This window comes from Eubalaena glacialis, chromosome 14, assembly GCF_028564815.1.
Source record: "Eubalaena glacialis isolate mEubGla1 chromosome 14, mEubGla1.1.hap2.+ XY, whole genome shotgun sequence".
Lineage (NCBI taxonomy): Eukaryota > Metazoa > Chordata > Mammalia > Artiodactyla > Balaenidae > Eubalaena > Eubalaena glacialis.
Genome location: NC_083729.1, coordinates 59,422,360 through 59,448,307, shown reverse-complemented (window position 1 = coordinate 59,448,307; position 25,948 = coordinate 59,422,360). Strand labels below are relative to the sequence as shown.

The 25,948-nt window shown below is 45.4% G+C and overlaps 1 protein-coding gene across 1 annotated transcript in view; it reads right to left on the bottom strand.

The window, feature by feature from the left end:
• ARHGAP25 (Rho GTPase activating protein 25) overlaps positions 1-25,948 on the bottom strand; it is an 88,103-nt gene that overhangs the window by 24,672 nt on the left and 37,483 nt on the right. The window contains exons 2-4 of the mRNA XM_061210570.1: positions 21,932-22,131; positions 15,114-15,201; positions 9,248-9,364 (exon numbers count right to left, since the gene is read on the bottom strand). Of these exons, the coding sequence (XP_061066553.1) occupies positions 9,248-9,364; positions 15,114-15,201; positions 21,932-22,114 (388 nt within the window). The 5' untranslated portion in view covers positions 22,115-22,131. The remainder of the gene's footprint in view (positions 1-9,247; positions 9,365-15,113; positions 15,202-21,931; positions 22,132-25,948) is intronic.

Below are 25,948 nucleotides of genomic sequence, written 5' to 3'. Positions count from 1 at the left end.
GCCTCTACTGTTTCCCTTGTTATTCATGTAAACTCTCAATCCATCTCAACCTGGTTTCACAAGCTGCATCTTCCCATCCAATCTGCTCACTAAGATTTCTTGTGCCCTCCTAATGGCCAGATCTGACCTATGTTCATTCCACACTCTACTGGTCTTCTCTGAAGACTCTGATGGTATTGATTCTCCTTCCTTCCTCAAGACTTTCTCCTTATGTGGCTGTGAAACCGTCCACCCTCATTCTAGTCTCATGTCTCTGCAGCCTCCTCTGCAGGCTCCCGTACTTGCCCTTCCTCCACCTGCCCCTTCAGTGTGTCATTTCCTAGCATTCCAACTCAGACTTCTCCTCACTCTAGGTGTTATCCTTGGGAAAGTTCATACAACTCCATGCATTTGGATATCACCTATAAACTGACACATAAATCTGCATACCTGGTCCAATCTCTCTCTATATATCATCTCTATCTCCCTCATTTCTTTCTGTCCCTCTTCTGTGCCTATAAGCCCAACATCTGATGGCAGTTCTCCCACTGTCTTCTCCAATCTCACTCTCATCCCGTCCCCAACTCTCCCATATCACTGCTTCTCCTACACACTTCCCCACAGACAATAGCCTTCAGTCAATCAAGCAGTCAAGCAGCAGGCACTTTCCTAGGCCTTGACAGTACAAAGCCATTAACGCCAGGTACCCGCCCTCAACTAATCCAGTTAGAAAAAGTGTGAGCATTAGAAGTATCTGCAACAACCCTCCTTCCTTCTTAACAGATCAGGACCTTTTAAGTCCCCTTTAAACTGTTTCTCTTCTCCATCCTTGCTCGTACTGTAAACATGATTGTAATGGTTTCTTTTGCAATTCTTTTTCTTGCAAATTCCTTTCACTGGAACTCATGAAATCATTTGGCAAATATAGACTGAGCGTCTGCTGTGGACCAGCTTCTTTGGTAGCTGGAGATTATGATAGAAAGAAGGAAAAATAGTCTTTCTCTTAAAAACTCTGGAGTGAAAGCCCTCCCTCCTCCCCACCTGGAAACCTGATTTTCCTGCAGCCTGAACTCAAACACCTTCTTCTAAGAGGGAATTGGTTGCCCCCTCTGCTGTGCTCATGGCACACCGTGTGCATACTTCATCACTTCTCGTGTCCATTTATGATGATTTAGTTAAGCATCTCTCTTCCACTGGACTGTGGGCTCCTCGGAGGCAGACAGCCCGCCTGGCTCACCATCTATTTTTACCTCCTGGCACAGAGCCTGCCACATGACAGACTAGTTCTCAAAGTGCTGTTACCTGCTGTCTTCCATTCCTCCTGTTGCCCGTCCCTTCTCTCCTAAATGTACTCTGCTCAGCAATTCCTCAGACTTGGGCTTGTCAAAGAAATCAATGGCCTCTACATTTTTAAAATCCAGGGTCAAATTCTTAGTCTTTATCTGAACTGCTCCATCAGCAACATGTGACCCAGCAAATCACCCCTCCTTCTTGAGACAATTTCTCACATGACTTTTGATTCTCCATTTATTTCTTTGGCCTCTCGTTCCCTGCCTCCTTGGATGATTCCTCCTTCCTCCCTGTCCTCTAAAGGTTGCAGTGTCTCAGGCCTTTTCTTCTGCATCTGCATCTACTGCATAATCTCACGGCTTTAAATATCACCCATATGATAAAGACTCCAAACTTTCCATCTCCAGCCTAGAAATCAGTCCAAGTGATTCTTACCAAGAAATGACCACGACCCGCTCTAGAGACATCAGGACCCACAGGTCCCTTCTAACATGAGAGAAAGGGCATCCTTGCTTGTTCAGTTTGTCTAGGTCAGGGTTGGTCACTTTTCATCTCACATCGTATATGATGAATTTGGAATCCAAAACATCCCTGGAACTCCAAAGACCCAATCGTGAGTTCTACCTACCGCTGACTTCTGGATCCTGATTGCTACCCTTTGATCCTTGGTGGACATGAAAGAGCCTAAATATAAGGGAATAGATAAACCAAAATATCCAGGGAAACTAGGGAAGGGACCAGTGAAGGAGGAAGACAGTAGACAGGTACTCAACGACCATTTCCCACCCCAAGGATTCCAAGAGGTGAAACCCAGCTCCCCTTTCTGTGCCATGCCCTCCTAGCTTGCACTCAGTCCTTTAGGGAACTAGTGCCCTACTGCTCTTTTTAACCTCTGCCAGCCACTCATCCACCCGGAACTCCTCATCACTTTGGACCTGTCACCATTAACAGACGCATTTCCATCCAAACAGGTACAACTCTTAATTAATTATAATATGTAATCTAATTATTAATACATTTAATTAATTAAGCTAATGTATGACAGACTACCCTAAAAGCTTTCATGTGTGCTCTCATTTAGTCCTCATACGAACCCTACAATTGTTCCATTTTACAGATGAGAAAACTGAGACTCAGATTAGGAATCTGTCCAAGGTCATATTTGCCCTGTGATTCTAAAATCGGTACTTTAATCTTTCTTGTTTAAACTCAGTGGAATAAAATTGTCTAGGTGAAATTTCAGACAGCAGCAAGGCTCAAGGGAAGAGAGAGAGGGGTAAGCTGCGCAGCTTCTGCTCACAAGCCATCCTCCATTCTTTACTTCTTAAGCCCTCTCCCCAGATTTGCTGGAAAACCCCAGAACACTGTGTTGGTTCCGGTAAGCAAAAGTAGAAAGATTAGCTGTCACCTCCTTTCTAACCTAGCTCCTACTTCATCATCGCTCCAACACTCCTGGATCCAGGACAAGGGCCCCTCCCACCCCACCTCCAGTCCAGCCCAGGCCACCGAGAGCCCGCCCTGCCCCTCTCCTCCCTCTCCCCACTGGCCCCGTCCCCAGAGGCTCAGTCCCAGGAGCATCTCCCTCTCAGACAGGAGAGGGAAGGGGAGCTGGGCGAAGTGTCTTTTCGTGGAAGAATTGAATCACAAAATAGGAAAGAAATACCTTTCTTTTGGAGCTTGGGGGTTTTCTTCCTGAAATTCCAGCAAAAGAGCAGTGCCAGGGCAGGAAAGCCACAGCCCAGTTCCCACCGCGGCATCCTGGGAATATGAGGCATGGCGGGGGCCGAGGAATCGTACTTTCTGCTGGGCCAGGCTCAGACCTTCCCTCCTCCCCAAGCTGCAAGAACCGTCCCCTCTTGCTTCCAGATCAACACATGCTTGTCAATACTGCTTCAGGTTCTGATTCCGGCACTGAAACCATGGGATGTGTCGGCACCTGCCCCGGCCCTCCCTTCCTCCTTCCCACACTACTTCTCCTCCCCACTCACCTTTACACACATGACTCTTGGCTTTTAAAGAGTGACCATAAAGCTGTCAAGGCCCCCGCAATAAAAATAAGTGCCTCCTTTTACTTAGCAGCGAATTGTCAACTGCCATTCAAGGAATACCAGGGAGGTGGGTTAAAAAAAAAAAAAAATCCCACACACAGCCCTTACCAACGTCGCTCCATATATCAAAGCCTCTGGCAGGAACACAGGATTTCACTTAGCGCTGATGAAGCCAGCCTACCCTTCCCTGGAAATGACTGAGCTGCATGTGGCTCAGTGGAGCGTTCAGAGAGAAGGATCTTGGAGGTGGGTTGCCGGGTAAAATGAGATGATTTCCCCCCTCCCATTGAGAAGATTCAGCAAAGAGTGCAGCAGGCCAACTAGACATGCCCAGGAGACTTGAAATGGACTCTCAGCCTCATGGGCAGGATAGGCAGGGGCAGGGAAGTACTGCCAGGAAGGGTCCTGGGCAGTGTGATGCCGCCAACCAAGTTCACCCTTCCATGTGCTCCTAGGAAAGGAGGACTCATCTTTGACACCAGTCTCCTTCCATGTCAAATTCACTCCCATGTCCTGGCAATGCTACCACAGAAACAAGCAAGCCTGTTTACTTCTCTCCATCTCCACCACCCCCACCCACATCCAAGCCACTTTAGGATGAAGACCCACATCTTTAACATAGCTATCTCCACCTTTCTCGCCTTCCTCTCACTCCAGAGCCCATTCTCCTTTCTGCCACAGGACCTTTGCACATGCTATTCCTCTGACTGGGACACTGCTCCTCTTCCCCCTTCTCTGCCTAGCTGGCCTCTACTGGCCTTTCAGATAGAAGCTTAATCATCACTAGTTCAGGGATGCCTTCCCTGAACTTCTTAACAAAGACTTTTTTTTTCCCCTACATAGCATCATGAGTCTTTTTCTTCATGGTACTTTTCGCAGTTGTAATTTTATGGTTTTCCTTGGGGTTTTTGTTTCCTTTCTGTGTCTTCTGCTAGACTGTGAGCTCCTTGAAAGTTGAGACTTTGTCTTTTCTTTTTTTCTCTCTTCTTCTCTCTCTCACCGTTGTACTCCCCGTGCTGGTGCCGCGCTTGGCACGTGACACGTGCTCAAGAAATATTTGTTGAGTAAATGAATAAATAAGTATCCGTCTGGTGTTAGGATCTCAGGGGAAGGGAGGTGAGGGAATTAATGAAAATAAATAAAAATCATGCCTCGTAATGTCCCATTTAGCCAGAGAGAAAGAAGCAGGACACATGAGGTAACAGTGAATCACAGAGACCACACTCCCACAGGCTATGCTGGGCTGTGGGTTGTGAAATCTTGCTCTGAAGGCTGCAGAGACCTAAAGAAATGAGAGGGAGAAAAGGGACCTGAGGCATAGAACAATTCCATATTTATATGAACCATGCCTAGTGCTGGCAAACACACAAAGACGCTTAAACCATGAGACCTGCCCCAGGGTCTTTCAACCTGGTTGGGTGGAACAGAGCTATGCATAATTGAGTGCAGTGCTTCTGTACCCGGTGATGGCCCAAGGAAAACTTCAGAGGCCATCCTCCGCAGGAAGGGGGCAAAGCAGGTCCCGACTGAGTAACAATTTGCAATATGGCTGCCAGCCTCCTGGGGATGGGATGGAGATCAGGTTTCAATGCGGAGATCCAGGGAAGGCAGAGCCTTCTTACTAAAAGGAGGAGGTGGTTTGGAGAAAGTGGGCAGCTGGGAGCCTGGGAACAAGTCACCTGAAGTTGAGGTGTGATCGCCTCCCTTCCCTTTCTCCTACGTAATTCGGGACAACCTAGAATTGCATCCAGAATTTCTGGGAAAAAATTAATCTAACCTTTCCAGCTGGGCCCTTAAGAAAAGGTAGGGGGAAAAAAAAAAAGAAAGAAAGAAAAAAAAAAATAGGGAGTGAGAGAGAGAGAGATAAATTGGCTGTCTAGGAAGGCAAAGGCTGGAACACCAAGGTGCACCAAAGAGCTGCTCTCCAATGTGCAATATTGTGATGTATAATAAGAAATATTTTTTCGTCTTCCACCCATTTCCTGGCACAGAGTTCCTAAAACTCTTCAAATTTCCTGTGATGAGAGCGATAAAGTGTCTTTCGTTATGTTAAAAAGGTAATTTTTGGATCCCAGCTAAGGATGGGGGCTGGTTGTCAGGGGAACCAACCAACCAACCAATGTGATTATTAGTTTGGAACTTTCAGCCCCACCCACCAGGGAGGGGCGAGGGGCTGGCGATTGAGTTCAATCACCAATGGCCAATGATTTAATCAATCATGCCTATGTACTAAAGCCTCCAGAAAAGCCCAAAAGGATGTGTTCAGAGAGCTTCCTGGTTGGTGAACACAAGGAGGTGCAGGTAGAATGGCGCTGGGAGAGGGCATGCAAGTTCCGTGCCCGTTCCCCATACCTTCTCTATGCATCTCTTCTATCTGGCTGTTCCAGAGCTTTGTTCTACTATAATAAGCCAGTAATCTAGTAAGTAACCTGGTTTCCTCTGTTCTGTGAGCCACTCTAGCAAATTATTTGAACCCAAGACGGGGGTTGTGGAACTTCCAATCTGTAGCTGGTTGGTCAGATGCACAGGGTACAATCTGGACTTGCCATAGGCATATGAGGGCAGTCTTGTAGGACTGAGCCATTAACCTGTGAAATCTGAAGCTATCTCCAGGTAGATAGTATCAAAATTGAGTTAAATTGTAGAACACCTAGCTGGTGTCCAAGAATTGCTTAGACGCGTGGGGAACCCTCCCCCTCTCCCCAACACACACCCACTGGAATTGGTCCCAGAATCAAATCGGACAAGTTAAGAGGCGTGTTCAGAGTCAGCTCAGAGGCAGCAGGAGCCGAGGGGAAGAAGTTAGGTATGCCACGGGGACCATGTGGACCCTCTCTCCCATCAAGGGAGCCAGAAAAGGAGTCGGGGCAGGAGGAAGCCTCAGCTCTGCAGAATTGTCATGAGAATGAGTTGGTGGGGAAGGGGTTCAATGTTAAACGGGGCGATCAGGGGAAGGCTCACTGAAGTGAAGTTTGAGCAAAGACCTGAGGAAAGCAAGGGACCAAGCCGTGCAGCACCCTGGGGAAGGAGGGTTCCAGACAGAGGAAGCAGCAAGTGCAAGGGCCGTGAGGCAGGAATGTACCTAGGATGTCTGGGGAAGAGCAAGGAGGCTGGTGAAGCTGGAGTGAAATGAGCACTGGAGAAGGTTCTAGAAAACAAGGTCAGAGAGGTCATGGGGGTGGGGGCAGATTGTGCGTGGAGTCATTATAAGGCTTCTGACTTTTCCTCTGAGAGAGAAAGGAAGCTATTGGACAGTGATGAGCAGAGAAGGTCTTGAGATGACAGGTTTAATAAGCTCACTCTTCTCTCCGTTGAAAACAGACTACAAGAAGGTGAGCCTGGAAGCGTGGAGAGAGTTTGGAGACTGCAATTCGAACAAGGCAGTCTGGCGCCTCAACCAGAATGGCAAGTAACAGAGGTGGTGAGAAGTGGGTAGGTTCTGGGTGGGAAAAATCATAGAAAGTTTCATGAAGAGCTGAAAAAAAGACAGCAACAACATACCTCAGTGACTTTCCAGCGTGTGAGGGGGCATGCGCTGCCGATCTAGTAGACCCAGATCAGAGGCACTTTACAAGGTGGAAGAGGGCCTCCCCGGAGGCAGGAGCCCCAGCCCTGCCCCTCGACGGCTGGGCCCCTTGGACAAATCATTTACTTCCTCAGGACTGAAGTTTCCTGACTTACAAACAGGAAGAGCAAATGTCTGACTTGTCCCAAGACCTCAGACTGGACTCTGCTGTCTTAAAATGCCTTCTCATCCTGAGATGTCTGATTTTGGTTCAATCTGAGATGCCACATCAAATCCAAACCTTGTTCTTTGAATACATAAATAGTGCTGGACTCTTATCTCTCCTCCCTTGGACTTTCCTCTGCCTACAGGACTTACGCTTGACTTGCTTCTGATGGTGGTGGCCTCCGAGTGGGGTGAGGGAGAAATCCCCATGTGGGTTATGACCGTTGCAGCAGCTCGCCCTGACATGGCTGAGCAGAGCGCCACACGGGGCGTAGATGCTGGTATGCACAGTGCCTCCACAGCATTTTGACTCAGAACAGGTACATAATTTAGACGACATGTGCTACCCTTGTCACTGCAGACAGCCTAAAGCACTGGACCAGGGAAAACAGAAAATGTCAGCCATCTCACAATCCAGGGCAATAAGGAAGGTCACAGGTTAGACCGTCCAGGCTGAGCAGCACATAACAGAGCTTTAATAAATAAACCCCTCATCTCAACCTGATTAGCACCATAAAAAATACTGTGTTTAGGAATTGGGAAATGGTTAATGAAACTACGCTGTCTTTCTTTGTAATAGGTTACAGCTATTTGTCCGAGGCAAGCACTCAAATTAGGATGTCCCATCCAAGTCACTTCTTTTCTCGCAGCCCCTCCTGGGCAGGTCACTGGCCACAGGACTTCCTCCCTGCCCCAGATCCTGACCTCAGCTGAGCCAGGAGTTTGGAATGCGGCGGCCGTAGAGGCTGAGCTCAGCCTCTGCTGGTACTCCAGGGATAAATATAGGAAAGCTAGGGCTGGCACAGCAGTGTTTGGGACAGGCGTGAGCGCTAGAGGGCTGTTAACTAGACAAAAACAGGCAGGCAGAGAAAAGTGGAATGGGAAGCTGTGTGGCCCCAGGGGAACTGGCAGGATAAGCTCCTGTTGATCAGTTCTCAGCCCCAGTCCCTTCAGTCTTCCTGGAAGTTCCTGCCCTTGGTTTCTTGGAGTAGCTTGCACCTGCCCAGTAAATACCTCTTTCTTGCTTAACATCATTTGGATAGAATTTATCCATTAAGATTATATAGCCCTTTGGGAAAATTAAGCTAGAAAATAAAAGGTGTTGAACTGCATAAATCCTGTGTTTGTCATCCTGAGAAACAAGTATGTATATATGAACACCAGCTGGAAGGAAAATATAAAAACACCTCTGGTAGTTTTAGGAGTGATTATTTTCCTAAAGTTTTTCAAATGTCCACAAAATTGTTAAGATGTTCATAATTTTTGAGAGAAGCTATTGGGCAATCAAATAAATATTTAATATTTGAGCTATAACAGCCCCCCCTGAATAATTTCCAAAATAACAGGCAGCATAACTGATAAATAATCATAAATTATACTGTTATCCTGGAGTTGACACAAATGAGTGTGTTCCTAAAAAAGTTGAAGGAAAATGGTCACTTGAGATTGTGTCATCAGTTCTTTCATATTTTTATGAAAGGAAAAGACACATACTGGATTCACCTGTTGGTTAATTTCAGATTTTTTTCACATTAGTTATTCACAGGCAGGGCCCTCCTGTAGTGTGGACACAACACCGGGTGTTCTCAGAGAGCTCAAACACTTGAGCTTGTAACCTCGAACTTGAGCTTATAAACTCAAACACTTGTAACCCAGAAAAGTGTTCAACCCTGAATTCACTGTGTACCTGTAAGACTGCAGACACAATTCCGGAACCTCTCCCCCTTGTGACCACCCCAATTCTGGACAGCAGCTTTAGTTTCCTGTGCTGATCAGCCTAACTTATGCTTTCAGCATAGATCTTGCCATCAACCTTCTTGGGTTCCCAAACCCCCATAACTGGGCAGGCTCTTGGTACCACTGAACGTGAGTGCTGCCAGGAACCGGGGTCAGCTGATCCAACCCGTTCGTTTTACAGATGAGAACACTGTGTCCAGAGAGGAGAAAGGACTGCTTCAGGGCATCACACACATTTGCCGATGAGTGCAAAGGGCTTGCAGTCCTTCCAGCTAATCTGGAGTTGGCTTTGACATCACCCAGGGAGGGAAGTTAGAGCCTTGGCAATGAGCATGGCCTCGGAGTTGTCCTCTGTTGGTCTTCTTTGAACACTGTTCAAGGAAAGCTCTTGTCTGAAACTACTTCCTTCCCATCCTTGAGATGTCACAGACACCTGTCCAGGAAAGCCTGCAGGAGTCCTTACCTCCAGAGGGTGTGCCAGCGACTCTCCTAAGGAATTTAACCCACTCCTCCATTTCCGCCTGGGAGCTGGCCATGAGGACATAGGAGTCCTGTCCCGTGCGACTCTGGTCACATGAGGCTGGAGGAAGAAGTAACACTAATGAAGGTCATACATTGGTCAGGGGCCAGGGCAAGGGGCAGCGAGGGGAAGCTGAGCCTGAATTGCTTCTTTGGTCCAATTAAACAAGCAGTCAAACAGCACAAAAGCATCTACTTTTCCTCAGCAGAACTGAGTATCTACGCACCTTTATTGTTTTTGCTGGAGCTCTAATCCTATACACAAATCATTGAACTCAGTGGTTTGCAAATGAGATGATTTGGGCTGAGATCTGTCCCCATGGAGGACAGAAGCCATTTCCTATCAAAAATTAAGAGGAAGTTCAAGGGGCAGTGTCAGTACAAGAGGAGACAGGCTCAGCCCATACGATTCTGAAACCTAAGTCCATCACGCCCATCATGGATACCTTCCTAGGCTACCCTGAGCTCAGCTGTGGGGTTGGAGGAGGGAACAGCAACTCAGGAGGGAGGGGCAAGGAGCACCGTATGCCTTTCTTATGAATCGGTGCCTCCTGTTCAGGATTACTGCCCTCCTGCCTGCGTGAAGACATTGCAAATGGTAGGCTCTCGATACATAGCTGATGGACAAATGAAGTTTGTTAGGACTTTCTTTATCGTTTTCACTTTAAACCCAAGATTACAGACAGACATCTGTAGTCTGTCCTGGGTTGCTGTTATCAAGTGGACGAAAGGGTGGAAGAAATGACAAGGGGGCAGAGTGGGGAGAGGAGACCAAGAGAAAGAATAAGAGAAAGTGACAAAGAGAGAAAAATAGGGAGAGAGAAGGAGAGGAGAGGGAGAAGGGGCACATCAAACACAGGTCTTACAAAGTATAAGAAAATAACAGCAATCCCTTTCAATTACAGGATACTATTAAATCTCACATTGCTTTAGGGGACATCAACCCATTCTTCTCAAAATATCAGGGCATTTCCTTCAAAAAGAGCCTGTTTTGCTACCATATGACCCAGCAATTCCACTCCTGGGTATTTATCTGAAAAAAACAAAAACACTAATTTGAAAAGATACATGCACCCTGATGTTCATAGCATTATTTGCAGTTCCCAAGATATGGAAGCAACCTAAGTGTCCATTAACAGATGAATGGATAAAGAAGATGTGGTATATATATACAATGGAATATTACTTAGCCACAAAAAAGAACAAAATTTTGCCATTTGCAGCAACATGGATGAACTTGGAGGGCATCATGCTAAGTGAAATAAGTCAGAGAAAGACAAATACTGTATGATATTGCTTATATGTGATATCTAAAAAATACAACAAACTAGTGAATATAACAAAAAAAGAAGCAAACTCACAGATATAGAGAACAAACTAGTGGTTACCAGTGTGGAGAGGGATGGGGGAGGGGCAATACAGGGGTAGGGGATTAGGAGGGACAAACTATTGGGTATAAAATAAGCTACAGGGATATATTGTACAACATGGGAATATACCCAGTATTTTATAATAACTATAAATGGGGTATAACCTTCAAAAACTGTGAATCAGTGTATTGTACACCTGTAATTTATATAATACTGTACATCAACTATACTTCAACTTTTAAAAAGCTTAAAAAAAAGAGCCTGTTCTAGCTGCCCAGTTGGGCCCAAACCTGTATTTTCTTACATAGCAGCAAAATACTTTCAAAGTCCCTTTGTCTTCAGTCTCTTCAACCTATCTTAATATTACCCAGCCTCACTTTCTTTTACACTTTGGGACAACCTGATTCCAAATCCATCTTATCACTGGGTCATCAGCTCTTCTGGCCAGAAGGGTCAGCCCATGGAAGTGCTGGCCACTGAGGAACATCCTGAAACTGGGTGTTTCCAGAAGTAAGATGGGCAGTAAAAAGCCCTCAGGGCAGAACTAAAGACTCCCATAGGAAACACAACATCCTTTAGTAATAGAGTAGGGCTCTAGTATCATTTCTGCTCTACAAATAATGGAACTGAAGCCCAGAGATGCAAAGGGTCTTGCCCATTGGTACCCAGTAAGTTATCACCAAACTCAAGGCAAGGCCATGGGTCTTTCTCCCAATAGTTTCCACCAGCCCATAGTGCTTCAAATTTGACCTTGGCCAAAATTTATCTGGTATCCTTCTCCAGCATGCCTACACTCCAGTCTATTACGTTATCAAGAACATGCCTTCTCAGTTTTCTCTCATTCCTGAGAGATTCCTTTAGTTCCATCATGGCAACACCACTGAGAAATATCCAGCTCTCAGGATGTTCCTCAATGACCAGGGCTTCCATGGACTGATCTTTCTGATTAGAAGAGTTGACGACAAGACGGATTGAGAAGTAAGTCATCCCAAAGGGTAAGGAAGGTGAGGCTGGGTAATATTAAGATAGATTCAAGAGACAAGAACCAAAGGGAATTTGAAAATTCTTTGTTACCCTTCAAAAAAATGAATGTTTGGGCACATTGGGGTGCGAGGGAGAGCTGTCTTTGAGGGAAACTGCCTGACATTAACACAAAGCCCATGAACAGCATCTCTGCCCTCAGGCACATACTTTCTCTGACTTAAACAGTCTGTTCAGCCTGTGTCACCTATTGGGCTGTTACCCCTGTCAGAAAGGAACCTCCCTTCTTTTCTTCCCCTGCCTAAGGAACTCCTATCCATCCTTTAAAACCTAGTGCAAATGTTATCTTCTCTAAGGACCCTTCCTTCAAACCTCCTTCTCCCACTCCGAATGGAGTGGGGACTCCCTTTTCTAAATCCCTTAACATCCTATCATCACCTCTATCACAGCAGTAGCTAAATTATCCTGAACATTGGTTTCCTTATCATTAAAATTGAATTAATTACTTAATACGTCCAAAACTAAAGCCCTGATCTTCCACCCAAAACTGGTCACATGCACAAATCTCAGGAAAGCCATCCTTCCTGTTGTTTGCGTGAAAACCTTAGAGTCAACCTTGACTTCTCTTTCCTACATCCAATCCATCAGCAAATGAAGTCCTCTCTACCTTCAAAATGTGTCCAGAAATTGATCGTTTCTCACCCCCTTCTTTGTTACTATCTCTGACTTGGATAATTACAATAATCTCCTCACTGGTGTTCCTGCTCCATCTTTGCTCCTTTTTAGTCTCAACTCAAAAGAGTTTTAAAACAAAAGTCAGATCACGTTACTTCTCTGCTCAAAACCCCCCAATGGCTTTCCATCCTTCTAGCACAAAAACTAAACCTTTTACAGTTGCCTACCAGTGCCTGTAAAACCTGTGCCCACCCCTGACCAAATCACCTACTCTTCTCCCTTCTCAGCACTTCACTGTAACCACCCTGGCCTCCTTGATGTTTCCTGAACACAAGAAATAGGCTCAGAGACTTTGCACTGGCTGTTCCCCTTCCTGGAATGCTCTTCCTCCAGATGTGCACTTGGCTCACGCTTTCACTTCCTTCGATCTTGGCTCAAAGGTCACCTTCTCAATGATGTCTATTCTTCCCGCTCTATTTCAAATGACAAATCAACAGTTGCCATCCCCACCTCATCCAGTACTTTCTCTTTCTTTGCTTTCTTTCTTCCCATAGTACTTATCCCATAATAAAACTATACAATGCTCTCATTTATTTGGTTTGTTTTCAGTCTCCCCCCATTGACTGTAAGCTGCATACAGGCTGTTTTGTTCATTGCTGGATCCCCAGTTCCTACAATAGTGCCCAGCTCGTAGCAGGTGCTCAATAATTTTGGTGTAACATTTCAGAAGGCAGTATGAGAATTAAATGCTACATATCCTGCAGAGGAATAAACCCCCCATCCCTGATGACTCCCTTTGGGTGAGAGAACAGATAATTATTCTGCTTGAGGTAGTAAGGGAGGGAGAAGCTTGCCTCAAATTTTTGCCTGCTCCAAATAAAGAAAAACAACATAACAACAACCGAATTCTTCTCTATGGCCTTTGTGCAGCTAAAACTGGTGATCACAGAGAGGGGGCCCTGATTAGGAAGGCCATTTCTTATGCCAGCGCTGGCCCCTGAGAATTGTCTTGCACAAGAGGATGACAAAAAGAGGAATTGAAAATTCTCTACATCATAACATAAAGCGTTGTCTCGTTTTAGGTTAGGTGGAGCCTTGAGAATGATGGTGTCTTTAGGAAAATGGTTCCCTGCTTTACTATTGCTTTAGAATTGTTGTTTGTCCTTATGAGTTGAGTGTGTGCATGTGAACGTACATGCATGTGTGAATCTGTCCAAGAATTCCCCCAGCAGCCCAGGAGACAGCTGTAAGTGTGAGTGACAATGAGAGGACAAATCTTCATCCTACAGTAACAGCAATCTTCAATTTACTGCAAAGTCCACAGTAAATGTGCAGTTGGAGCTCTCAGCAGGGTCACCCCAGATCGAAAAATCAGGTTTTGGGACATGTGTCATCATGAATGGTCACATCCCTTGAATTGTGCTGGGAAAGGGATCCTAAGGATAGAAGAAACCTCGTGGGAAAAGGGTGGGGTTATCCCAGAAAGGAAAGACTGGAAAAGTAGGCTCTTCCTCTGAGGAGGAAGAAAAATGGATAGACCCTCAGATAACAAGCAAGGGAGTGTCCATGAGGGGGCCACTTGGGAAGAGCTGAACTTTAAAAAAAAACACCTGTTTTTCTTTGTTTTCTATAAACAGTCAGAGCCAGTTTTGGGATTGGTTTCTACATTACAATTTCCTCTAGTTATTGCCAAAACTTCAAACACTGGGCACTGCACCAAGCGTGGCATATACATTTCTTTACTTAATCTTCACTATCGTCATCATTGTCCCCATTTCCCAGGTAAAGAAACAGAGGCAAAGAGAAATTAAATAATCAAATTAAATTATTAAATTAAATAATTGATCACAATTACACACATAGTAAGTGGCAGGGCCAGGATGTGGCCCCGGGCAGGCTGGCTCCAGATGGGGCACATCTACCCTCTCTGCTACACTGACTTTGCCATCAAGTTTCTTATGCACACAGCTGCCTTGCGTGAGAGGTAAGAAGAAATTTAAGGCAAGGGGCACTCAGGGGACGTTGGTCTCCCCTGCTATGTCAGCATGGCAGCAGCAATCTGGCTGCATAGCTGGACAAGCAGCCCTGTAGTTCCTGCTGGTTGGGGGGAGGGGGGGGCTGGTGAAGGAGCAAGAGACAGGGAGGAGAGCCTCAGTGTGACAGACTTCCACAGACACAAGCAAACTCCCCTTGAGACAAACTGAGACAAACTTCCCCTTTCCCCAGAGGCATTCGAGGAAGGTAACTCTTGATTAGAAAGAGACACCCTCCAGTGTGCGGCTAACTTGTGCAATAGGTAAATTACAGCGCCTGACATGTAGTAAGTGCTCAGTAAGTCAGAGCTGTCATTTCTTAACAGGTCACAATGAACCACATGAGACTGTTGACTGTCGACCGTTTTTGACCTACCAACATGGCGATTTCACATGGTTCAATTTAAAATTTAACTGTTCATTTTATTGTCCCACTCGCCTTCAAAGTTGAGCTCCTTTTAGCGAGCAGGGATGATGTACTTTGCGATCAGTATCCCAGTGCCTAGTGGATACCTGGCTCCAAGCAGGTGCTCGTGAGATGCTCACAGAGCTCAACCGGATGCACACCCACTAAGTTCACATGTCATTAATGAACTAGTATGGGATCATTAACTATACACAGAACTATTATGCATTCTTACTAAGTTGGTTGGCTAGCTGGTTGACAGACTCACTGAATGTAGCCTTGACTTCTGGGGTCAGAAGTAACATGGGAACGTGATGCACGTCTATCCCACATTTCGTCACCTACCTGGAATGACTTCAAAGACAAACTTCCCCGCTTCTTCTGGGTTTGTGGCGATCTCCTTGATTGTACTCCCTGGTAGATACATGCAACCCTGAAAGATTGAAAGCGAGGCCTTTAAGGTAAGCAAACACATTACCAGCTATGAACTAAAATTAAGTTGGAGGACAGATAGGATAATGATGGGATAGCAGAGAGGATCGTGGAAAGCTGGCATCCCAGCTTCGAATGGGGCACTTCTGCTACTCAGACCTTGGTCAAATTAAGTGGCATCTATGTGAGAGCAAGCAAGGTGCCTAAAGAGACTAGGCGGACACGGTTCTGACTGGAGAATGAGCTGAGAGGGTGCCGTCACCAACACTTGCCTCTTCCTACTTTCCAAGAGCCAAAATTCCTTGCCAAACCAGACGCCTGATCTTTGTGGAGGCCATGCTGAGACTGGGGGGACCATACCACCTGCCGGGCTGCCAAAGGGGGCACTGAGGACTGAACCACAGGTTCATTGAGGCGATGCAGCACTTAGTAGCATCAAGAGCTTCTGAGCAGCACGCTCCAGGTGTCTGTCCCTCTGCTGAGCACCTTGAATGTGTATTATTCGCTTAGTCCTTTAAGCAATTCTCCAGGCAAGGTATTGATACACAGATTTACAAGTGAGGAAACTGGGGGTCAGAATGGTTCTGTGATTTGTCCAATGTCACAGAGCTAGTAAGTGACAGAATGGTAATTCATCTCAGAAGTGTGTTCAGACCCTGTGCTCTTCACCATCACAGTGGAAGTGCTGGGACCCATCAGCTTAATGTCCCTTGAACGGGCAAGGGGAGGAGGATCATGGATCCGTTGGGGGGGGAGGGGTGGAGTGAGGGTGGAATTTGTGACCTTACACATGAATATGTCATCAGAAAACCAAGTCACTTCCACCACGTGTACGCTCATTGCTTTACCATTGACAGTGCACTGTCACATGCAACGTCTCCTTAGACCTCAGAACAGCCCCCAAATCAGAAACATGGCAGGATGGGCCACTCCCACTTTACAGATGAGGAAACCAACACTTCCAAAGTTTAAGTAACGGCACGAGGGGGCACAGTTAATTGTCCTAGAGTTCCTTACTCATAATTTACATTTCACTAGCTGTCATAGGTAGTGTGTCTGATTCTGAGCTGAGTAAACAGTGATGTCTTGTTTCTAGAACAAACCGTGGATGAAAAGGATTGTCAGCAGAAAAGCTATAAAGGAAGAGTCTTAAGGAACTCCCAGATCAGCTCAGAATCCTGAAAGAATAAATGTTTCTTGGGGGTCTATAAATGCAAATGTCTAAGACTGAGTGAGAAAAAGAGTAGAAGCGAAAGCAGAAGAGGAGGGGGGAAGGAGAGAAAGGGGAAGGGAAGGAGGGGAAGGAGGGGAGCTGGGGGAAGGAGGACAAGAGAAAAGAAAAAAAATTCTACCTACACTTCTCTAATTTTATTACTTAAAAATAACCACCACCTACATGCTCCTGGCCATCCTTAAATAATATCAGTGGCCTCAGAAAAAAAATGACCCTTAGATTGTGCTGCTGGATAGTATATTCAGGACATTTAACACAGAGCCTGGCACCTAGTAACTGTTAAATAAATGGTATTTACATACTTTGTATTTTATTTTCACTATTTTTGGATGAAACTATCAAATAACCATTTAGAGACGAACTTAGGAGAGGCAGGTACCCCTGAAATGACACTTTCTTTATCTTCCTACCAGGCAGTACTCCCTCCTGTCTGAAAAAACTACATAGTGTTTTATTCTGGTGCCATAACTCACAGCCATTATTAAAAGTTAAATTATATAAACTTACAATGAAATATTTTATATTAAAAATAAAGGTAGTACTACTCAGAATTCATCACTTTCTAATTCTCTTTTTCTTTTTTTTCTTGCAATTCCCCTGAGACACGATTGACATACCGTACTGTCCAAGTTCAAGGTGCAGAGCACGACGATTTGACCCACAAGCGTCATGAAATGATCACCACAATAAGTTTGGTGGTCATCCATCATCTCACATAAATATAAAAGAAAAGAAAAAAATTTCTATTTACCTAACTATTTGCTCTATTTTACTATTATTTCTGTTCATACGGTCATTTACATCAAATCTATCTGTGTGGTAGAAACACTATCTAACACTGTGCTACTGTACATCCCTTCTCAACTCTGTGTTCAGGGATGCTGGTAGCTTGAATCAGCCACAGTGGGAGTATCTACACAACAGAAATTGGCAAATGCTGTGTCCAAAACAACTCCCCTACCACAGGGCTGTTGGTTAAACATTTCCCAGCTCGCCCCTGATAGACAACTCTCTGCTCTAACTTCAGAGAAAGCAGATGAGGCAATGGAACAGCTAAGCCAGGATTGTCTAAAACCATCATTGTAGCAGAGACTTGAGGGCAATTCACTGAGATTCTGTTTTAAACAACTTCCTTGACAAAGAAACTTTTGGAATGAGTTATAGGAAGCTAGGTCATGGACTTACAGGGCATTATACTGTCAGAGCTAGACAGACCTTTCTGAGAACTCAGAGGAAAAACTGCACAGTTCTCCTGAACCCCAGGGTCCCCTGGAAGAGCATATACAAGGGTGCATCATAGAGGGCCCCATAATTTACTTCATCATTCTCCTTTGTTGGACATTTGGTCTAATGTTTCTCATTACAAATAGCACTGCATATATCTTATTATTTCTTTTGGATAGCTTCTTAAAACCAGAATGACTGGGTCATTCTGGACATGATATTTATTGGCTTTTAGAAATCTGGCCAAATTGCTTTCTAGAAAGGCTGCACCAAACGTACACATCAACAGTATACCTGAGGGCATTTTTCATCTGATTGCTCTAAGATTACTGGAGTGATTTTTGTTTTTTGAGTTTTTTAGGAATCGTAGTGTATGTGTGTTCTTTTTAAATTTACAACTAATTTATATTTTAGTCATAGAGAAAGAAGAAAAGTAAAAGTTATGTGTAACTCCAGTACTCAGAGACAACTCAGTTAACACCTCTGTGTATTTCTTTCCAAGCCTTTTCCCATAAATTACAGGTTCATTGCTTTTTTCCCTCAAGAATAGGACTAGCATATAAATCATCCTCTGCTGTTAACTGCTTTTTTCAAAGCAATTATATTATGGACATCTTTCAATTTCAAAAAGTATTAATTTAGGGCATCAACAGCTGAATTATATTCTATCGGATAGATATATAAAAGTTGCCTCACATAACTTAGCCCCTACCACCGGCCATTGTTTCCACATCACTATTATAAACCCCTACATTAGAAATGCGGGGTCAAAGAATTTGCATTTCTAAGAGGCATATTACCCTCCAGAAAGGTTGTACAGATTTTCATTTCCGCCAGTTGTGCATGAGAATTCCTGTTCCCTAGTCTTTACTAACATTGGAATTTCTAGAAAATCTTTGCCATTTTGATAAGGGGACAATGGTATCTCATTAACTTCCATTGCATGTCTTTAATTATGACTGAGTGGACTTTTTTACCTATGCTTTTTGGCTATTGCATTTCTTTGGGAAATTGCCCATTTACGTCATTTGCTCATTTTCCTATTGCTGTTTCTTATAAGATTTGAGACTATTTTAAATAGGAAGAATAGTTGTTTACAATTTTTCCTGTTTATTTTTGCCTTTTCACCTTATTATTTTGGTTTTTAAGGTACAGATATTTCTATTTATGCAATTAAATCAGTCTTTTCCTTGTGCTGTCTTTGTTGCTATGCTTAAGAAACACCTGCTTCCCAAAGATCATGCAGATAATTACACTTTCTTCTAGGATTTTTATGAACTCGTTTTCACACGTAAGTCTTTAACCCATCCAGAGTCATGAATGGTGTGAAACGTAGTGTGGAAATAGACCTTTATTTTTTCCCAAGAATTTAGCTCATATCTTTCATTTCACGTCTAGATATTTGCAATGTCTATGAATCCCAAAACAATGTTAAATGATAGCATAATAAAAGTATTTTATTTTGAATAGACATTTCTTTATCTTAATAAAATAATGATGGATATATGAAAAGTCTACAAGGATGTCCACTTAATTCTTGTTTGTTATAGTAACAGAAAAATCAGCCCAAATTCTCAACTAATTTCCAGGAGGAAATTGGTTAAATAACTTATAGAATGTCCATAAAATAAGTTATTTTGCCACCACTAAGAATTACATTGTAGAATAATATTTAATAATATGGGACAATATTCACGACATATTGTTAATTTTTAATTAAAGAATACTATTATACTAATTTTGCATTTAGATGAGTTTCTAAATGTATATGCATAGACAAAACTGGAAGAATTGAGGATTTAGGTGGTTATTTCTTACTGATGGGATAATTTTTATTTTCTACTTTGTGATTTTCTGCATCCTCCAAATTTCCAGCTATATACCCATATAGCTTTTGTAATCAAAATATTCACATCCATATAAAATAAAATATTCTGATAAATTATCATTTTATTCCTTTTTTAAAAAAAACTTTTTATATCTGAAATGAGTTTTAGATTTTATCAAATGCTCTTTTCAGCCATCTATTTAGGGGTTGTGTGGTTTTTCTCATTTGACTTCTTGATCTTGACTTATTGGTCTGATACATTAATAGGTTTTCTAAAAAATAAACCATACTTGTCATTCTAGAAGAAGCTTTGCCTAATTATCCCAGACTAATTTAATCCTGAGAGGACTCAGAGTTTCCTCCTCCAAAAGTAAGGGAGAAAAGCCAGGACCTCCAATAATTTATTTTACTCTTTGACATCCATTTATGTTTTTACAAAACAATTTTTTACATGTGCTTCATATCATTTAATCCTGTGACAGATGCAGGCCAGGTATGATTGTCTCATCTTACAAAAGAAAAAAGAGGGGTCCAGAAAAATTAAATAATTACATGACCCGATGGTAGTAGAGCCAGGAAAAGAACACAAGCTCCCCGGCTACACCTCACGGAAGTAAGCCTCACTGAACTTCCCTCTCTGCTGCTTTGGGAAGGCTAACACATTATTGCCATCTCCCTCACTCTCCGCAGACGGGAAGACTTCCTGCCTCGGCTATTAATGTACCAGGAACCCCATCTTAGCTTGTGATTGCTTGCCTCTGATAGGGTCTGTTCGTAAAGTGAAGAAAGTCTGGTTACTAGGCACAGGACACTGGGCAAGAACCCAGGCAGTGGTGGGGTCTCTGGCCCCTCTCCAGCCTCTGCAGGGACAGACACTCACAGCCCTCTGAGTGGAAGTTGACCGGGCACTGCCGATGCGTCACAGAGCCTCAAGCCTGCCCTTAGAGAGAACTGTCCTCTTCCAAAATGACCTTCTCATTTCTTTGCTTACCCGGCCATCCACCTTCAATATCCTCACCCTTCTTGGGGCTTTTTTTCTGGCTGCAGAAAGTTTTAGAGTCTGTCCTCCCTAATAAGTTCCTTGCCCACTCTTCCACCTCCACAGGCGTGAGCTCTAGAAAGGGTGTCCAGTCCTCCTGGTTGCCTTGAGACATACAATTTACACCTGGGGTCTCTCAGCTGTTAATAGCATCCCCTTTTGCTCTCATTCACCACGATGGCCACGAGGAATCAATGAGGCAGGAAGAAAAGACCCAGGCCCAAGATTTACAGTCAAAGCCCTCTCTAGCCCCATCCACTCCATCTGGAAGTCCTGTTTGCTGTATTTTCAAGTATATCAGGGATCTGATCATTTTCTTCCAGCCCACTGAGATTCTAAACATTATAACCTCTCACCTAAATTACCCTTATACCTCCTCCCTTCAGCCTTGGATCTATTTTTGAGCATGGTAACCAGAACCATAGTTTCACAACATAACCCAAGAATGACCCCTTTCTGCCGGGAACCTTGCCAGGCCTGCCATCGCCCTCAGGGTAAAGACTCAAGTCCTTACAGGGGACTACAATGTGCTTTACAATTTGCATCCCAACCCCCAAAGCTCCGCTCTCTGACCTCATCTCCTCTGACCCTTTCATTCCCTAACTCTGCTGCTCCCACGCTGACCTCCTTGCGATTTCCCACACACATCAGACATGCTCTACCTCAGGGCCTTTGCACTGGCTGTCCCCTCTGCCTGGAGTGCTCTTTACCCAGATATCTGCCTGGCGGATTGCCTCTCCTCCTTAATCTTTGCTCAAATGTCCCCTTTCTCATGAAGTCATTCTGGCCACCCTTCGTGAAATTGTACCACCTCCCCCAAACGCTTGATCCTCCTAGTCCTTTCTATTTTTTCCTCATAGAACTAGTCATTTTCTAACAAACCACATAATTTTCTTATTGATTACTTTTATGTTTCTGCTTCCCCCCTCCCCATCTTCTAAGTTCCACACGTCAGGGGTGCTTATCTGTTTTAGTCACTGAGTTATTTCAACTCCCTGGAACAGTGTCTGGCGCACAGTAGATGCTCAATAAATATTGATTGAACAGACAAATAAATGAAAGCCCCAAATCAATTTTCCTGAACCCAAATCCACTCTCCCGGAGCCCTTGCACTCCACATCCCCATCGAGACCACGCTGCCAACCTTGACTTAGTGCTGCGTTTAGGAAGAGCCCCAGCGCTCATCCTGGGGCTCCGTAGAGGAGGATTACCCTGTCATCTCTGCAACTCAGTTTATGTATCTCACAAAGGGTGAGAAGGAGAGAGAGAAGTCCTTTCAAATGGACAGGGGTCTCATCCTAGTAAGAAGCCCCCCTGCGAGTCTGTAGTGATCTCCGGGGCTCCATCCACCTCCCGCACCCAGGAGGGGACAGCCCTGGGAAGGGGGCAAACAGCCAGACTGGTACCTGTGGCTTCACGTCCTCCTCGTCCTTGTAGTAATAGAGCTGCTGTGCCCTCAGCACGAAGTACCTCTGCTGCCAGTTTTTCACGATGGACCTCTGCTTCTTCAGCCAGCCCATCTTGATGGGTCTTTCCAGTGGGTTGGGGGTGGATGCGGGGTGAAAGGCTGCCATCTGCTCTCCGGTCATCACGCTCCTTGACCGAGCTGTGGAGAGGGACAGACAGGCGGGCTGACAGGGGCTGTGAGTAGTGTGCAGGGAGGGGCCGGGAAGCGCCGGGCCCCAGCTAGGCCGGGCTCAGGGGTCCAGATCTGCAGCAGAGAGGATGCCCCGGAACCCAGCGAGCCAGCCGAGGGGCCAGCTCCCATCAGCGCCGGCCCTGGGGCCCTACACCCTCAAGGTCCGGCAGCTGGAGTCGGCGCCCTCGTTCTGCAAAGCCAGAGATTGGCTGGAGCCTTCTGAAGAGGAAGTGGCCACAGCATCTGACAAAAGGTGCTTCCTTTTTCCTGCGTGGGAGTCAATATCTGACAAGAGAGGGGAGAAAATAATGCCTCTTGTTCTCAGGGTTCAGGGTGAGTCCCACACAGCTGCAGAGGCAGCCAGAAGCTGCCCGGCTTCTTCCTAGAAGGAGCCACTGTGTTCCCCAACCTCACTGCCCAGTACTGCCCTGCGCCAGCGGCCCCCCAAAGCCCCCCGACCCCTGACCACACAGCCAGTGTGCAGGATGCTGGCACCTCCTGAATCTTCCTGCCCAGTGTCGTCAAGAGCTCTCTGTCCCCCGCCCACGGAGAGTGTTCACGGCCCTTTCTGCTGGACCAAGGGCCTCCCTGTAGCTGCCTTCCTACTACGTTTTCAGTTGGGTTGTCCCTCCCATGTGGCTGACAGCACACAAGCATTTGAAAAGGACATGAATCTGCCACCAGGACACAGACGCAGAATTTGAATCCAGACCCCCCCAACCCAGTGCATCGTGTAGTTTGCTTTTGTTTTCACACAAGAGCTCTGCCTGTCATCAGATTAGATCCAGGTGTCTGCAGCTTGTCTCCATGGTAACTCCCACCCAGGATAACTCTCCTTCCCTCCTTTGCACAGCGATCCATCAGCCGGCCTGTGGTCCCCTGGGGGTCAACATGTCCTTCCTCAGATTCTCCCCTTCCTTCTTTCGCAGCTGGTTCAACAGTTCCCTTAAAACCGCGTTGGAGCTCCGTGTCTCTTCGACCTTGTGCGGTGCGCTCCACACTTGCCAGTCCCCAGTGTTTGCATTCTCCTCCTTGCTGGAGGAAGTCTCCATTTTATAATCCCTTTATCCAGCTTTTGTCAGTCTCCAGAGCATTCAGGAAGAAGCTGAACGAAGCCAACTCCACTCTCATCCAAACTCATCTCACCTGGTAAAGATCAGTTTTTCCTTTCTTGGCTCTTTGACCCTGAGTACATTATGCAACTTCTCTGAGCCTCAGTTTCCTTGCTTGTGAAACTAGGATCATCATAGCCCCTATTCTATGGAATTGTTGTGGAGATTAAACAGGTTAATATATATAAACCACTTTGCACAGTCCCTGGTCCAAGGTGAGCAAATGTCACTCATTATTTTTATCAACAGATGACTTTACTTCCTACTGCGAAGATGCAGATCATCTTCGAGAACCTCCTAAACCTCCCTCTTCTTTTCAAAATATTGCTGCATTGTCAAGCTTTCCCTCTTCCTTTATTCCCATTTTCAATGCATTGAATCAACAGCTTCTCTCATTGCTTTTGATTCCTTTCTTTCTATCTCCCTCTAGACCTGTAGTTTTTGTCTTCTATTTATATTCATGACTTGCTTTCAAATACCAGAATTTTATACAGCATTACAGCGTCTTTCTTCCACTGACTCTAACTGGATCCAGAATTATCACCCTATTTACATAGCTCATCCTGGATTGCTGTCTGAAGTGGACTCTGCCCTTTCTGGGCTCCCGCGACCCCACAAGTGGTCTGCGTTCCTGTCACATACCCTCATTCCCAAGGTGCCAACTTGCAGTCACCCCTCGCCTCTCACCAGGGACTGGAGAGATCATCCTATGCTGTACACCAGGGCACGAGACACACTTGATTCAACCTCCTATTAGACAGATATCATAAGAGTGCAGATACCCCGATACCCCGTTGCAGTAAAAAGTAACTTGACATTGGGGCTTCCCTGGTGGCACACTGGTTGAGAATCTGCCTGCCAATGCAAGGGACACGGGTTCGAGCCCTGGTCTGGGAAGATCCCACTTGCCGCGGAGAGACTAGGCCCGTGCGCCACAATTATTGAGCCTGCGCGTCTGGAACCTGTGCTCCGCAACAAGAGAGGCCGCGACAGTGAGCGGCTCGCGCACCGCGATGAAGAGTGGCCCCCACTTGCCGCAACTAGAGAAAGTCCTCGCACAGAAACGAAGACCCAACACAGCCATAAATAAATAAATATATAAATAAATAAAGTTAAAAAAAAAAAAAAGTAACTTGACATGTTGATGAACATTTAGCAATGTGTTAGCAAAGGGTTTGCTTTATATCCGTGTGTCCCGGCACGCCAGTTAAGAATTTTACCTTTGATCTTAATCTTCAGTTCACCGCAATCTTGAAGGCCTTCCATCTGTAACTCAAAGAACAGCCACTCTGGGGCTGATCACTTGCTCTAAGGCTGTTTAAATGATCTGAAGGAACCAGAGGAGGGTTTGGGGCAGGAATACAGTGGGGAGGAGGGAAGTGGAAGAGCTGTGCACAGCGCTGTGTCTCTCTAGGTCAGAAACTGTAACATGGAAAGACTCACATGCGTACTAGAAAGAGGGCAGAGATGGAAAGAATGGTTGGCACACAGACTTTCTGAAGAGTGAGGGATTCTGGCAGACGCGCGGGGATTTTTCCTCACCTCGGTAGCCTCTGCCCAGCCCAGTGTGACTTTTGTGCTCATCCAGCTGAAGCAGTATCAGACTTGGGAGGGAGGGCTTCTAGGCTTCTAGGGTGATACCACCAAAGGCAGCCAGCACAGGAGAGGAGGAAAGCAGGTGGGTGCCACGTGGTGGCTATGAAGACTCAGGTCCCCGCAGACTCAGGCTACCCCCCAGAGACCCACAGAAACTGTTCGGACTGCTCTAGAAAATAGGAGAAACTGAAGAACTCCAACAAGAATTGAAGAAGTAGGATAGGGGGAGCAGGGGCCAAAAAGATACCGTAGACTGAAGAGAATGAACTCAGCACAGAAGAATTCAGCTGCTGGGATAGCTCTGGGAAACTTTTTATGCTCCGTAGTGGCAAAAACAATAATAGCAAAAACAAACATGCAACACTCAAAACCTCCCCCTAGAAGCATCTGTGCATTGCAGAATGGTCTGGCAAAGGAGGGGTAGATATGAGAATGTTATGTTCTCATACTTGGCCAAGAGGGGTCTTGATGTCCTTGTGACAAGTAGGTGACCACTTTGTCCGTATGCATGGGATCAAGGCCTTGGCTAACCATCTGTTATATTTCAGAAATGATCCCATTCACCCATACATCCAGCATACGTGCTATGACTGTGGGCACTGGGCCATGAGTACAGATGGCTCAGAACAAACTGCCACTGCTCGAATGAGGCCTGAACACTGGGGAGATGACAGCAGGGCTTCTGATGAGACAGTAACGAAGCAGGGGCTCCTTCTGTCCCATATCAGAGCCATCTCCCACCTCGGCCCTCAGTATGGCTCATCGGCCGGCCCTATCATGAGGTGATTCAAATATCAGAGAAGAAAGCCTAGTGGGCCCTGAGTTGGACTTGTTTTTGACGACTTTCCTGGTTCGTTCCTTTGAACAGTCTCTCTTGTCTGTGGGTGTGACTTGTTCCCGGATAAAGTAAACAAAGAGATCTGTTACTATTTCTAGAGCTGTTTCTCATAATGAAAATAATAACCGTGATAAGCTTTGCTTGTGAGCCAGTCATCACATACAGAGCGCACGATCCCAGCCCTTGGGGAAGGAGGTCTGAGCCAGGCTGTGGGCTGGAGCGGGGGCCGAGGGCAGAC